This window comes from Scophthalmus maximus, chromosome 5, assembly GCF_022379125.1.
Source record: "Scophthalmus maximus strain ysfricsl-2021 chromosome 5, ASM2237912v1, whole genome shotgun sequence".
Taxonomy (NCBI): domain Eukaryota; kingdom Metazoa; phylum Chordata; class Actinopteri; order Pleuronectiformes; family Scophthalmidae; genus Scophthalmus; species Scophthalmus maximus.
This window is the reverse complement of record NC_061519.1, coordinates 27,793,932-27,810,876: the sequence shown is the minus strand read 5'-3', so window position 1 is coordinate 27,810,876 and position 16,945 is coordinate 27,793,932. Positions and strand designations below refer to the sequence as shown.

The window sequence follows — 16,945 nt, the reverse complement described above, 5'->3', positions numbered from 1 at the left end:
ATGTTGCCAACATCAATCCCCAAAAGTTTTTTTTATAGATCTAGATAGAATGTTTACACAGTTCATCTGGCAGGGCAAAAAGGTCATAATGACTATTTACAAGTAAGACATTATATACCAATAAGCTTATATGCCCCAAATTTAAATTTCTTGGAAGAAATTCTCAAACAGCCCATACAGAAGCGATTTATTTCTTATATTTATGATGCTTTTAGTTTAAATTCTAATTATTCTACGGATCACATCCGAGGGCAGTGGCCGATTGATATAGAATGTGAGATAGACAAAGATAGCTGGGCATCAGTTATAAAAAACATATATACTATTATGAGCTGCAATACTGACAGAGACACAATTTAAAAGTGTGCACAGACTGTATTGTTCAACATTGTTAAGAAGCAGATTGGGTCAAGGCTCTCCTGAATGTATCAAATGCAAATCGGATATCGGAACGTATATTCATATGTTTTGGAAATGTACAAAGATACAAAGATTTTGGGTGAATGTGATGGAGGAGATTGTTGCTTTGATTGGATAGAACCTGGACCTATCACCCCTTGAGTGTATTCTGGCAGCTGAAGTGGACAATGCAAGGAACAATGCCAAACTGGTTGGAAAACTGCTATACATAGCAAGAAAGACTATTCTCAAGTTCTGGATCTCAAAGGATGCTCGTGGACTGGCAATTGGTATAAAGGGGTACTGAGAGTACTCCCTCTGGAAAAATTGACATACACCCTTCATGAAAATATAGAGGGATTTAATGACATATGGCAGCCTGTCTTGGACATTGTGGACCCCTCTGGTCTGACCTTTGCCCTGTAATATTGAAGATTAATGAAATGTGAATGTACATGTCCATATGGTGGTGTATGTGTTTGTTTGTTTGTTTTTTGTTTTGTTTTTCTTGTTATTTCTTTTGTGGTGTATCTTGATTTTGATGTCTTGTTCCCTGCTGTGTTTGTGATTTGTTAAAGTAAAAAAATATAAAATTTGGTTCTGTATATATATTCAGAACTTAATGTGATTATTCCCAGAACCTTCAATAAAAAAAAAACCAAAGAAAAAAGAAAAAGAAAAGGCTTTTTGTGATGGAGGAGAAAACTTTAGGTTACTGTCGCTGTAAGAGAGCGCACTGGTTACGTTTTCCAGGTAGTCTGAAACTGTGCAGGATTTGGTGTGTGAAGGCTCGACCAGCAGTGGAGTCACACGGTTTGTGTTTGTTATTATATTTCCATTTTGTGACATCGTTGCATTAAAGTTTGTGTTTTTTGAACAAACTACAGGCCTCAAGTGGATCATTGCATCAGACACCACCAGGGAACACGCGTATGCCAGGACCACCAGCTAACCGGCAGTTACGTCACTAACATACTGGAAGACTGTGAAGTGGAGGAGGTGGAACTGAGAGAAGAGAAAATACAGATGTGAGAGGAGACGGAGAGATTCAGGGAGGAGCTGAGCTGTTACTGAACTATAGAAGAGAGAGGAACTTCCATATTCAGCAGAGTTCAACATACAAACCAGCAACATTACCTTGATTCAACATGCTGTCACTGCATCATTCTGTAGTTTCTCTACTGCTTCTCTACACTCTAACAGGTATGTTACATTCAACAGCACAAAGACGCTTCTCTCCCAGAAAAATATGAATATGAATCGTCTTTTATTTCATGAAATAACATTTATCTTTCTCCTTTAGACATCAGCTGTGGAGAACTCACACCAGTAAAGACTGAAGAGTTCAGTGTAGAAGACAGAACTGTGACTCTGTCCTGCAACGACACCAAACTGTCATCAAGTGATTATTTCTTCTGGTATCGACAACATCCAGGAAAACCTCTAGAGTTCCTCATCTCACACTCTGCTTCAGGAGAAGTAACTGCTCCAACATCTGGACTGATGATTAAAGTGGAGCAAAACCAAATCAACATGATCATCTCCTCTGCTGCAGTGACTGACTCTGCTGTGTACTACTGTGCTCTGAGGCCCACAGTGACAGGAAACAACACAACTCTGTTCAAAAACCTCTGCAGCAAACACAAGTCAATACTCCACATGGTCCACTAGAGGGAGTCACACCCTGTCACACCTCAGTGTTTCTCTTCATCCAGATTCTTCTTGGCGAAGATTCACACCAGAGAGAATGAACAACTAAAGCTGTACTATTTTTGGGGTGTACCACAGGGTTCAATCATTGGTCCTCTCATTTCCTAAGTAACTGTTTACACATTATATTCAAACACAACGACTGTGTCTCACTTCAGACGCTGCATTTGAAGACCGATGACGTCACTGCAACTGTTCAAAGGCTCCTTCAAACATGGCCGACAGACGCGTCCTTCCATTCCCATGAAGCATCTGATGGGTGGATCCTCCTCAGGCCAACCTATCACAGGATTCATTGCAGACTTCATTGTGACCTGCTCTTAAATAGAGGAGGAACTAAACAGCACAAGTGCAGATGTGATGTAAATGTGGAGCTGATGAAGAGGAAGGACCAATGACACGAAGGCTCAGATCCATCAGAGTATCAGAGTTGTTGGTCTCTCGTCTCCTCTCACTTCAGACATGAAACACTGGCTGAGAAACATCCTGGTTACGACTCTCTGGCTGGGTAACAGACAAACAGACTAGATTCACCTCATGTTCAGACTAAATGTGAATCTTTCACCTGATAACAACATGTATGTGTTTCTTCAGGTGTCAGCTGTGAACAACTGAGTCCAGTCCAGACTGAAGAGTTCAGTGTAGAAGGCAGAACTGTGACTCTGTCCTACGACTTCTCCAGAGCTGCTGCTTCTAATGATAATTTCTTCTGGTATCGACAGGATCCAGGAAAACCTCCAGAGTTCCTCCTGCACATCTCAGGACTCAACGTGACAAGAGCAGCAGATTCTCTGAAATCAGAAACAAGGTTCTTCAGTCGACTGTCTGAAGAAAATCATGGAGTCAAACTGCAGATCTCCTCTGCTGCAGTGACTGACTCTGCTGTGTACTACTGTGCTCTGAGGCCCACAGTGACAGGAAACACCAAACCTCTGTACAAAAACACAACTCAATACTTCCCATCAGCCACTAGAGGGCGACACTATGGAGTAGGCGGGGCTCTACTGTACTTGTGCACTGTGTTCACCACTGTGTGAGTGATAAGTGCTGCTGTGAAGAGAACAACTGTCAGACTGAGTGTTGAACATCGTCAGTTGCTCCTGTTGACTGAAACCTTGTTGTACAGATGGAACATTGTCTGTGGATTATTGCTGCTGCTCTGGTCTTTGGTGAGATAGAAAACTCAACGTGTTTCCTCTTAAAGCAGTTGAACATGTTACTGAGCTCCACAGTCAGTGATGGACTCTTTATCATACAGAGAATCACAGCACATCATTTCTACTGACTCTTCTCCTTTAATCAATCACCTTCATTGATCCATCTCTTCCTCTGCATGTTCTGTTCTTCCTCAGAGTGTAAAGCACAAGACAGAGTGGTGCAGCCAGCAGGAGATGTCACTGCTACTGAAGGAGACACACTTACACTTGGTTGTACATTTCAGACCAGTAACCCATCTCCCACTCTGTTCTGGTACAAACAAAAAGTCAATGATTTCCCAAAGATGCTCCTGCTACGCTTCTCAACAAGAGAAGATCGTCCTGCAGAAAAACAGAAGGAGAGAATTGATGCTATTGTCAACAAGACATCAGTTCCTCTGCAGATCCAGAAGCTCCAGCTGTCTGACTCTGCTGTGTACTACTGTGCTCTGAGGCCCACAGTGACAGGAAACAACACAACTCTGTACAAAAACCTCTGCAGCAAACAAGTCAATACTCCACATGGTCCACTAGAGGGAGTCACACCCTGTCACACCTCAGTGTTTCTCTTCATCCAGATTCTTCTTGGTGAAGATTCACACCAGAGAGAATGAACAACTAAAGCCGTGATTTTTTTGGGGTGTCCCACAGGGTTCAATCCTGGGTCCTCTCATGTTCTGTTATAAAATACATCAAAGTCCAGTAATTATGGCAGAAGGATTGGCTGAAGTCTTAATGTCACAGTCAGCTCACCTTCATGCCCAGTAGGTTCCCACGTCACCTCCCCTCTGTCCCGCACGAGCAATCAGCTACACCCACCTCAGCACCCCGGTAAAGACCTCGGTCTTCTGCCCCGACTCCGAGCCTTGCCTGTGTACTGACGATTTCCTGGTTGGTGTCATCCACCGGGACAGTTTCATTGGCGTTGTCTGCTCGCCGGCAGTTTGTGAACAATAAAGCTGATTACCAACATAGCTACGTGTGTGTTGCGCTTGGGTCTAAACCAGTACATTACACTTACAACAGTTACTGAGTCTAGAACTTGGATCCTTTTCCTCTAAAAGTCTCTAAACCAGCTGAAATCAAACCTGGTTCATCTGTTGTTGATGTGAAACACTGACACTGAGCTTTTCTTTCTTCATCAGTAGAATAAAGTTGTACATTGATGAAAAACTGTTGTCTGTACTATTAAATCTGTTCTCATTGTGTTGGCCAACTCTTTAAAGTGATGGACCCTTGAAATCATCTGAGCTGCCGTTCTGTAACTGCTGTTATAAAGGAATCAGCAAACACAAAGAGACAAAAGACTGCCCACCTCCATCTGGACCAACATGCTGCTGCCAGACTGTGAAGAGGAGGAGGTGGAACTGAGAGAAGAGAAAATACAGATGTGAGAGGAGACGGAGAGATTCAGGGAGGAGCTGAGCTGTTACTGAACTATAGACGAGAGAGGAACTTCCATATTCAGCAGAGTTCAACATACAAACCATCAACATTACCTTGATTCAACATGCTGTCACTGCATCATTCTGTAGTTTCTCTACTGCTTCTCTACACTCTAACAGGTTTGTTACATTCAACAGCACAAAGACGCTTCTCTCCCAGAAAAATATGAATATGAATCGTCTTTTATTTCATGAAATAACATTTATCTTTCTCCTTTAGACATCAGCTGTGGAGAACTCACACCAGTAAAGACTGAAGAGGTCAGTATAGAAGGCAGAACTGTGACTCTGTCCTGCAACGACACCAAACTGTCATCAAGTGATTATTTCTTCTGGTATCGACAACATCCAGGAAAACCTCCAGAGTTCCTCATCTCTCACACAGGAACGGGACAACAACTGTCAGATCCAGTCTCTGGACTGTCTGTTACAGTGAGAGGTGATCAAACCCAGATGGATCTGATCATCTCCTCTGCTGCAGTGTCTGACTCTGCTGTGTACTACTGTGCTCTGAGGCCCACAGTGACAGGAAACAACACAACTCTGTACAAAAACCTCTGCAGCAAACAAGTCAATACTCCACATGGTCCACTAGAGGGAGTCACACCCTGTCACACCTCAGTGTTTCTCTTCATCCAGATTCTTCTTGGTGAAGATTCACACCAGAGAGAATGAACAACTAAAGCCGTGATTTTTTTGGGGTGTACCACAGGGTTCAATCCTGGGTCCTCTCATGTTCTGTTATAAAATACATCAAAGTCCAGTAATTATGGCAGAAGGATTGGCTGAAGTCTTAATGTCACAGTCAGCTCACCTTCATGCCCAGTAGGTTCCCACGTCACCTCCCCTCTGTCCCGCACGAGCAATCAGCTACACCCACCTCAGCACCCCGGTAAAGACCTCGGTCTTCTGCCCCGACTCCGAGCCTTGCCTGTGTACAGACGATTTCCTGGTTGGTGTCATCCACCGGGACAGTTTCATTGGCGTTGTCTGCCCGCCGGCAGTTTGTGAACAATAAAGCTGATTACCAACATAGCTACGTGTGTGTTGCGCTTGGGTCTAAACCAGTACATTACACTTACAACAGTTACTGAGTCTAGAACTTGGATCCTTGTTGTCTGTACTATTAAATCTGTTCTCATTGTGTTGGCCAACTCTTTAAAGTGATGGACCCTTGAAATCATCTGAGCTGCCGTTCTGTAACTGCTGTTATAAAGGAATCAGCAAACACAAAGAGACAAAAGACTGCCCACCTCCATCTGGACCAACATGCTGCTGCCAGACTGTGAAGAGGAGGAGGTGGAACTGAGAGAAGAGAAAATACAGATGTGAGAGGAGACGGAGAGATTCAGGGAGGAGCTGAGCTGTTACTGAACTATAGAAGAGAGAGGAACTTCCATATTCAGCAGAGTTCAACATACAAACCATCAACATTACCTTGATTCAACATGCTGTCACTGCATCATTCTGTAGTTTCTCTACTGCTTCTCTACACTCTAACAGGTATGTTACATTCAACAGCACAAAGACGCTTCTCTCCCAGAAAAATATGAATATGAATCGTCTTTTATTTCATGAAATAACATTTATCTTTCTCCTTTAGACATCAGCTGTGGAGAACTCACACCAGTAAAGACTGAAGAGTTCAGTGTAGAAGGCAGAACTGTGACTCTGTCCTGCAACGACACCAAACTGTCATCAAGTGATTATTTCTTCTGGTATCGACAACATCCAGGAAAACCTCCAGAGTTCCTCATCTCACACTCTGCTTCAGGAGAAGTAACTGCTCCAACATCTGGACTGATGATTAAAGTGGAGCAAAACCAAATCAACATGATCATCTCCTCTGCTGCAGTGTCTGACTCTGCTGTGTACTACTGTGCTGTGAAGCCCACAGTGACAGGAAACAACACAACTCTGTACAAAAACCTCTGCAGCAAACAAGTCAATACTCCACATGGTCCACTAGAGGGAGTCACACCCTGTCACACCTCAGTGTTTCTCTTCATCCAGATTCTTCTTGGTGAAGATTCACACCAGAGAGAATGAACAACTAAAGCCGTGATTTTTTTGGGGTGTACCACAGGGTTCAATCCTGGGTCCTCTCATGTTCTGTTATAAAATACATCAAAGTCCAGTAATTATGGCAGAAGGATTGTTTGAAGTCTTACTGTCACAGTCAGCTCACCTTTATGCCCAGTAGGTTCCCACGTCACCTCCCCTCTGTCCCGCACGAGCAATCAGCTACACCCACCTCAGCACCTCACCTAGCTCCGCAGCTTCAGCTCATCACCAATCCGGTCCATATATAACCTCCTCTCACTCATTCACTCACCGCCAGATTGTTCTTAGTACTATATGTCAGACTTTCCAGCGATATCCCACGGACGGATCTCCCGGTATCGAATCTGGTTCTGCCCCCGACTTCCCCGTATCGTCTCAGCCCTGGTTAAGACCCTGCCTTTGTCCCTGGTTTCCCCACTTGGCCTGAACCCCGAAGAAGACCTCTGCCTGCTGCCCCCGACCTTCCCGTCTCGCCTTGATCCCGGTAAAGACCTCGGTCTTCTGCCCCGACTCCGAGCCTTGCCTGTGTACTGACGATTTCCTGGTTGGTGTCATCCACCGGGACAGTTTCATTGGCGTTGTCTGCCCGCCGGCAGTTTGTGAACAATAAAGCTGATTACCAACATAGCTATGTGTGTGTTGCGCTTGGGTCTAAACCAGTACATTACACTTACAACAGTTACTGAGTCTAGAACTTGGATCCTTGTTGTCTGTACTATTAAATCTGTTCTCATTGTGTTGGCCAACTCTTTAAAGTGATGGACCCTTGAAATCATCTGAGCTGCCGTTCTGTAACTGCTGTTATAAAGGAATCAGCAAACACAAAGAGACAAAAGACTGCCCACCTCCATTTGGACCAACATGCTGCTGCCAGACTGTGAAGAGGAGGAGGTGGAACTGAGAGAAGAGAAAATACAGATGTGAGAGGAGACGGAGAGATTCAGGGAGGAGCTGAGCTGTTACTGAACTATAGACGAGAGAGGAACTTCCATATTCAGCAGAGTTCAACATACAAACCATCTACATTACCTTGATTCAACATGCTGTCACTGCATCATTCTGTAGTTTCTCTACTGCTTCTCTACACTCTAACAGGTATGTTACATCTTGCAGGGAAATACAATCAATTAGAATTTGTGCTGAATGTAAATGATGTTTGGAAACATTAACAGCATTTATAATGGACATGTCTGTTTCTTCAGGTGTCAGTTGTGAACAACTGAGTCCAGTCCAGACTGAAGAGTTCAGTGTAGAAGGCAGAACTGTGACTCTGTCCTACCACCTGTCCAGCCAAGTATCATCTGACAGTTTTTTCTTCTGGTATCGTCAACATCCAGGAAAACCTCCAGAGTTCCTCGTCTCTCACACAAGAAAAGGACAAATATTAAATCGTCGAGTCTCTGGACTGTCTGTTACAGCGGATGATTCAAAAACCCAGATGGATCTGATCATCTCCTCTGCTGCAGTGACTGACTCTGCTGTGTACTACTGTGCTCTGAGGCCCACAGTGACAGGAAACAACACAACTCTGTACAAAAACACAAGTCAATTCTCCACATGGTCCAGTAGAGGGAGTCCCACCTTGTCACACCTCAAACACAACGTTAGCTGAGCCACTGGACCAAACTTAGGTCCACGATAATACGAGTCAATATGATCAATATCAGTCACGTGCTGGAGTTATCAAGGACCTGTTGATGAAGGTGGCTGCAGGTGAAAGCTCAGTCCTGGTTCAGGTTGATCTTGGGTGAGAACAAAGGTTCATCTGTTTCTCTTCATACTGTTCTAACATGACTTCACCTCCACTCAAGCATCTTCCAGGTACGAGAGACAACAGGCCAATTTCCTACCACCAGTTCTTATTTCTCTCCAGTCATTTCTTTTGGCTAAACTTTTAATGAGTAGGATATTTAATGTTGTGACTATTCAGATGCTCACATGTAAATGGACTAATGGACTGTATTTTTATAGCACTTTTCTAGTCATATAGACCACTCAAAGTGCTTTACAGGAAAGTCACATTCACCCATTCATACAGTGCTGCTATTTACCACGCATTTTCCTGTCACATTCATACACATTCATACACTGAGCCAGAAGAGCCGTCAGGGGGTTAAGTGTCTTAACAACTGTACTTGCGGAAGCTGGGATGGAACCGCCAACCTTTGGGTTGGGGGACGAACGACTCTACGTCCTGAGCCACAGCCACCCCCTAGCTAACAGCTAACAGCTAACTGCTGTTAGCTTCTTTAGCTCAGCCTGTGGTTCCTCTGTAATAAACCTTGGTACTAGTTTAAACCAGAACGTCACACTCAAGTCTCATGTTTAAAGATTGCTGAGTTTCATCCATTTCTTTTATTGATTTTTGTGATTCAGATTATTGTAATGAGGTCGGGGCCCCTGCTGTGAGGGCCCCAACCCTCTGGGATAGTTTACCTGAGGAACTCAGACTAAAGAATTCACTGTCTGTTGGTAAATCTTCGTCCAAAACTCACTTTTACAGAATTTTCTTTTTTTCTTTTTTACAGATTTTTATGTTTGTTTCATCTTTATCTTTTACCAGTACTTGTAACTGTTGTATGTACTCTTCCGTCGTTGTCCTTTGTTTCATTTGCAATCTTTGATTTGATCAGCTGGATTATTGACTTGGCGGACATGAAAACACTCGTAATTTAGCTCCATAAACAGTAAAATATCAAGCAACATTGCGAACAATGGGACTCGGCTGCCTCAAGTGGAAATCAATCATCCACTGACTAATCAACATATTTAAACAACACATCACAAGGACCAAACTGACATGCCTGAACTGTCCCACACAAAATTCTTCTTGTTATTTGACGTGTGAGCAACTGGAATATTTCGCAGCAGCTGTGGAACTTTTTCACATTTTCAGGTTGGAACAATCACATCCAGAGTTCATGAGATCAGGAATGTGGTCAAACTGTCTCCTTCTTCTCAGGAAGGTTCCAGACTGAGTGACATGGCAGCCATGTTAAGAGCTGAGGAAAGAAGCTTCAATGCTTCCTTTCCTATCTCCTTCAGCATAAAGGACACAAGTTTCCAATTACAGAAAATCTATATACTTCTGTCGGAATATCGTTTACTCACTTCATCAGTTCAATGGCTCAACTTTCTCTACTTGCATATTCCTCAAGTTTTTATAGTATTTCAACACGTGGTTTTTATTTTGTTGTTACTTCCTGTGAGTAACTGTCTCTGATCCGACATGTGTTTTCAATTAAGTTGGTTTGATTCTTTCTTCCTGAGTCCTCATTAATTCCCCTTCATATCTGACCTTTGACCTCAGGGTTTTCCATGGATGATGCGGAAATGAGGTTAACGTCGACACAGCTTTGTCTAAACTCTCAAAAATTTGTTATTGTTATTATTATTATTAATATAATAATAATAATAATACATTGAGCTTTCATCATTATTTGTTACAATCTTTCAAATGTATCTTTGGATTAAGCATGTATTAAAATCTGTAAGGTTTAACAAAAGTTATACAATATTTTTATTGTATAAGTTGATTATAAGAGTGTATATATATATAGATAGATAGATGAATGTATGTGAACATATTTTTGATGGCTTATACAGTGAGTGATGTTTTTTATAACAAAGGAGATCATTATGCTGCTGTCTGATCATGAACAATTTACACAAAATAAAAATAACTTTTCTTAAACTCTCAGGTTCCTGTTAAACCCTGGGGACTCGTTTGTCAGGAGGAAATAATTATGATTTATCTCACTTCACTGATGAAGTAGGTTGTTGTACAATAAGCCAAACATGCAAGATACTTATTTAAAACAATAAACAGTTTCACCATTAAACCAGGAATGAAATATATTAATATTTTTAAATATCACAATAAACAATATTTAAATCTGGCGACAGGCATGTGGAACAGTTCCTGGTTCAATCCACCAGGTGGTGCTGATGTCACATGACAACGCAAACCTGAATCACGGCGACAGGGCACATGACCCCCGACACAACCTGACACCTGCCATTAGCTTCAGCTCAGCAGCTCTGCAGACACACAGTGTTTATTATTGTTGTATACTAAGTATCGATGATGTGAAGATGTATTGAAGAGAAGTCCGCCGACACCTTCTTGATTGTATATAAAGGTTCATTACAAAAAGACCAGCATCAATTACAAGCACTGCAGAGCTTGGAGAGTGTCCGGCCAAAATGACAACCCTTCCGACTCTTCTTGGGGGTTACATTTATAGGTCTGTTGTTTACTTGAGCAAGAACATCTGGTTCAAGTTATACTATGTAAGACAAGGAATTTAAAGGGGGCCACAAGGAAAGGTGAGGGGTCATCAGGAGGCCCCTAACTTGGCATTCCAAAGAAAGAGATATAAACACATATTCCCTTCTCATTCCGTATATGGACAAAAAGACACTACATTATTATCATTATTATTGTTATTATTATTGTTATGATTATTATTATTATTATTAGTAGTAGTAGTAGTAGTAGTAGTAGTAGTAATAATCTTGACATGAACATAGAATAAGAAGAGAGTGAGGTGAAGCTGAGGCCGGATCAGGAACTTCAGCTCAGCAGCTCCACCTTCACTGTGAGTCAACTGGTTTGTTGAATGGTTGAATTGAAAAAAAGGGACGAAGGTTGTGACCTGTTATATGCGCTGGTCCTGCAGGGGGCAGTCTGTGGGACGTTACTCAGGCCGTGGCAGATTTTCAGCGCAAAATAAAGAGTCGAGAATGAGGATGATTTAAAATGGCAGATTCTCCGGAGCAGAAACGTTGGCAGTGAGTTTTCAACAAATGTCCGATGTTACGCAGATGACACTCAGCTGTATTCATCAATAGAGCCAGATTAAAGAAATCAAGTACAAACTTCAGGATCATCTCAAAGACAAAAACACAAGACTGTATTACAGTCGTCTTCCACTGGAGCAACATTAAGAACATTAGACCGTAATTCATCATCATCAGGACGTATGTTGTGTGAACAACAATATGAAGACCATTGTATATAAACATGTAATAACTGGTTTATTTATCTGTTTAATTTGTATATAAACATGTAATCATTTGTAAATTTATCTGTAATTTGTATATAAATAACTTGTTTCTAAACGCAGCTGTAATCAGATCTTTGTGTTTATTAAAGTATGTATTAGCGTTAGCTCTGTTGTTTCAACAGATGACAAACAACACAAAGTGAAACAGCCGTGACGATATATAAAATATATGTGGAACAAACTGTGGATGTTAATAAACACGTGATAATGTGTCATCGAATGTTTACTGCTTGTAAATGGTAAATGTTGTTGTAAACACATGTTTCCTACTAATACATTAATATTATACATTTATATTATGGATTTATATGATATTTGATTCATATGTCATATTTTCTTACAGGTACAAAGTTCTGGAAAGTTTTTTTTTAATCTTCAGCTGCAGTTTTTTTTCCATGACATGTGACGGAAACATTTTGAGGTCGTGTTCTTCTTCTTCTCTTCTCTACCGGCGGATGTTTGTCAGAATGTGACACGACCGCAAAGCTTGAACCTGAACCTGCCGCCGCCTCGTTACTTCCTCTGGTTTCTTTGAACCTCGAGCTCAATCTGCTGCAGAAAACATAAGCTGAACAAAGCTGGTGATGATGATGACGACGATGATGATGATGACTTATAGAAGCATACTTCAGAAGTACATCATGACAAACAAATGTTGAATAAAGAAGAAATACAAACTGCACAAAGTCGTTCTGGACCCACATGAAACGATGCTGATGTCATGATGTAGATACAAAGACTGACCAAAGACTACTAATGTAGAGAAAACCTGCAGCCGGTCCTGGAACACGAACATGAACACGAGGAAGAGAACAGAGATGCAGAAACATGAGGGATGAACAAAATGCTTCTGTGCATGAAGTGAATAATATCAATACGTACAGTCAGTCAGCAGGGCCGGAGCCAGGGGGGGCGGGGGGGGGGGGGGGGGGGGGGGCAGTGTGGTCTGAGGGTCTGTCAATCAGTTTCACACACATGGTGTTGGAATTGTAAAAGTGAAAACATACAACCACACTACACACTGTGTGAGAAGTGCAAACAAACGTCAGAATCAAAAGACAAACAAATTATTATCAGAGAAAATGTTGCACAACATGCGTCAACGGTTCTTTATGGACGTGGAGCTGTTTCCTGCAGAGGCCTCCTCACCCTGGACAGGTCACAGGCCGACATACAGAGAACCTGAAGAGAGCCTGAAGAGAACCCAGAGAGGACCTGAAGACAGAGAGAACCTGAAGAGAGCCTGAAAAGAACCCAGAGAGGACCTGAAGAGAACCCAGAGAGAACCTGAAGAGAGCCCAGAGAGAACCTGAAGAGAGCCTGAAGAGAACCCAGAGAGAACCTGAAGAGAGCCCAGAGAGAACCTGAAGAGAGCCTGAAGAGAACCCAGAGAGAACCTGAAGAGAGCCCAGAGAGAACCTGAAGAGAGCCCAGAGAGAACCTGAAGAGAACCCAGAGAGAACCTGAAGACAGAGAGAACCTGAAGAGATCCCAGAGAGAACCTGAAGAGAACTGAAGACAGAGAGAACCTGAAGAGAGCCTGAAGACAGAGAAAACCTGAAGAGAACCTGAAGACAGAGAGAACCCAGAGAGAACCTGAAGACAGAGAATACCTGAAGACAGAGAGAACCCAGAGAGAACCTGAAGACAGAGAATACCTGAAGACAGAGAGAACCCAGAGAGAACCTGAAGAGAACCCAGAGAGAACCTGAAGGGAGCCCAGAGAAAGCCTGAAGAGAACCCAGAGAGAACATGAAGAGAACCCAGAGAGCCTGAAGACAGAGAGAACCTGAAGAGAACCCAGAGAGAACATGAAGAAAACCCAGAGAAAACCTGAAGAGAACCCAGAGAGCCTGAAGACAGAGAGAACCTGAAGAGAACCTGAAGAGAACCTGAAGACAGAGAGAACCTGAAGAGAACCCAGAGAGAAACTGAAAAGAACCCAGAGAGAACCTGAAGAGAACCCAGAGAGAACCTGAAGAGAACCCAGAGAGCCTGAAGACAGAGAGAACCTGAAGACAGAGAGAACCCAGAGAGAACCTGAAGACAGAGAATACCTGAAGACAGAGAGAACCCAGAGAGAACCTGAAGAGAACCCAGAGAGAACCTGAAGGGAGCCCAGAGAAAGCCTGAAGAGAACCCAGAGAGAACATGAAGAGAACCCAGAGAGCCTGAAGACAGAGAGAACCTGAAGAGAACCCAGAGAGAACATGAAGAAAACCCAGAGAAAACCTGAAGAGAACCCAGAGAGCCTGAAGACAGAGAGAACCTGAAGAGAACCTGAAGAGAACCTGAAGACAGAGAGAACCCAGAGAGAACCTGAAGACAGAGAGAACCTGAAGACAGAGAGAACCCAGAGAGAACCTGAAGACAGAGAATACCTGAAGACAGAGAGAACCCAGAGAGAACCTGAAGACAGAGAATACCTGAAGACAGAGAGAACCCAGAGAGAACCTGAAGAGAACCCAGAGAGAACCTGAAGAGAACCCAGAGAGAACATGAAGAAAACCCAGAGAAAACCTGAAGAGAACCCAGAGAGCCTGAAGACAGAGAGAACCTGAAGAGAACCTGAAGAGAACCTGAAGACAGAGAGAACCTGAAGAGAACCCAGAGAGAAACTGAAAATAACCCAGAGAGAACCTGAAGAGAACCCAGAGAGCCTGAAGACAGAGAGAACCTGAAGAGAACCCAGAGAGCCTGAAGACAGAGAGAACCTGAAGAGAACCCAGAGAGAACCTGAAGAGAACCCATGGAGACACACGAGAACATCTAAACCTCACAGGGCCCTGGTTGGTTGGTTCCGAACAGGATTCAAACCCAGAACCTTCTTACTGTGAGGGGACAGTGCTAACCACTGGACCACCGTGCCGCTCTTTTGACACAGTTTGACTTCACTGTGATCAGAGTGGAGAGTTCAGGCTGCTGTCTGATGATTAAGATGAGGTCATTTGTGTATGAAAATATCGTTAGTTATATTCATTTCCACGTACAGTTTCTTATTGTTCCTTTTTTATTTTGATTCATTGTTTGTGTGAATAAAAAACTGAATAATCAAGAATCACATCTCACAGAGACACGCACACACACACACACACACAAACACACACACACACACACACACACACACACACACACACACAGAGACACGCACAAACACACACACACACAAACACACACACACACACACACACACACACAGAGGAACGCACACACACACACACACACACACACAGACACACACACACAGACACACACACAGACACACACACACACACACACACACAGACACACACAGACACACACACACACACACACACACACACACACACACAGAGACACACACACACACACACACACACACAGACACACACACACACACACACACAGACACACACACACACACACAGACACACACACACACACACACAGACACACACAGACACACACACACACACACAGACACACACACACACACACACACACACACACACACACAGAGACACACACACACACACATCCTGTCCCAGCAGGGTTTGGGGAGAAACCGCCGGCGTCTTCGAGCTCGAGCACAGCAGGCGACCACTTCCTGTGGAAACAGTGAGGCAGAAGGTTTCCAGCAGCAGCAGCAGCCAATCAGGTCACAGATACAAACTCCTCCGCAGAACTACGACTCATCGTTTAACCCTTTACAATCTGTTCTTCTTCATATTTAATCTTTCAGTCGTTCCCCTCATGTTCATGTGTTCATATGAAGAAATTAAAAAGGTCTCACGTCCGACCTCTGATCGAGGGTGAAGGTCGTCCTGGTCTCCGACCCCGAGGTCACGGCCGAGAACATAACTTCATTTAAAAAGAGTCACGTACAGTATCTGTGGCAGAAATGTTAAGTTATGAAACATTATTAAACTCTCCGTCACCTCGGCAACAACAACTGGCTCACACGCCATGTTTTCATCTGATTGATCTGCTGAGCTACAGACAAAGCAACAGACCTGTCTGTGACCAGGAAGCAGGTTTTAAAAACCCAACTGAACCGAAACTGGACTTGATCTCAGTTCTGAGGGAGTGAGATCAACTCTGATCATTTAGTTTCACGTGATTTCACCATTAGAAGCCATCAATCATCACTGGAGCTCCGATTCTACGAGTCACCATCGACGTACAGATGAACACTGTTGTCTGGGAACTTCACTATGTATCTATTTATTCTATCATTGTTTTTAACTAATCATTGCCGGACCTTGTGAGTTGTTTCTGACATACTCCAGTCTGTTTTTATGTGTTTGTGTAAATGTTTCCCTTAAAATAAATAGATAAATAAAGTTGCTTGAACTGAACTGAATTGAACAGAATTGTTACGTTCGGCTTCTGACCCAGAACACAGAGACAGGCAGGACTCAGAGGTACGGTGTGAAAAGAATAAAGAAAGTTTATTGTGCAGTTAGACCTGAAGCGAACCCCAGAGGAGGAAACCAGGCAGGCGAGCTCGGGCTTTAACCTCGGCGGCAAGTGGGCTGCGGGCCGGTAGCAGGACAGGCTGAAGGGGAACTTGGAGCAGGCCAGACGTCGGCTGGAGGCAGGGTCTGAGCACGGAAGGAAACGGAGTTAGTGGTAGTGGAACACGAATGATAATCAGAACACGAGCAATGACTAACTGAGCCACTGAACCAGATCGTTGAATCTGGTGGATTCAACGATCTGGCGACGATGGTGGGATCAATCCGGGTTTAAATCTTGTAGCGGGGATTCATGAATGGGCAGCAGCTGTGCGAGTAGAGCGGCCAAGTGAACGGCCACTCCCCTTGACCTGCTTCAGGAAGGACCCGCCCCCAGACCTACAACCAGAGAAACAGCTGCCCCATAACATGAATTGAATCGAACTGAACTGAACTGAACTGAATTGAATTGAATTGAACTGAACTGAACTGAACTGAACTGAATTGAATTGAATTGAACTGAACTGAACTGAACTGAATTGAATTGAATTGAACTGAACTGAACTGAACTGAATTGAATTGAATTGAACTGAATTGAACTGAACTGAATTGAACTGAACTGAATT

At 43.3% G+C, this 16,945-nt stretch overlaps 3 gene segments (V, D, J or C); all 3 read left to right on the top strand.

The window, feature by feature from the left end:
• Nucleotides 1-2,317: 2,317 nt before the first annotated feature.
• LOC118311631 lies at nt 2,318-3,146 on the top strand. The segment is given in 2 exon segments: nt 2,318-2,617; nt 2,704-3,146. Coding segments are annotated over 2 exon segments (489 nt in total).
• Nucleotides 3,138-4,279, top strand: LOC118311628. The segment is given in 2 exon segments: nt 3,138-3,278; nt 3,462-4,279. Coding segments are annotated over 2 exon segments (501 nt in total).
• Nucleotides 4,280-5,811: 1,532 nt separating this feature from the next.
• LOC124850017 lies at nt 5,812-7,846 on the top strand. The segment is given in 2 exon segments: nt 5,812-6,253; nt 6,354-7,846. Coding segments are annotated over 2 exon segments (501 nt in total).
• The last annotated feature ends 9,099 nt before the right edge of the window (nt 7,847-16,945 follow it).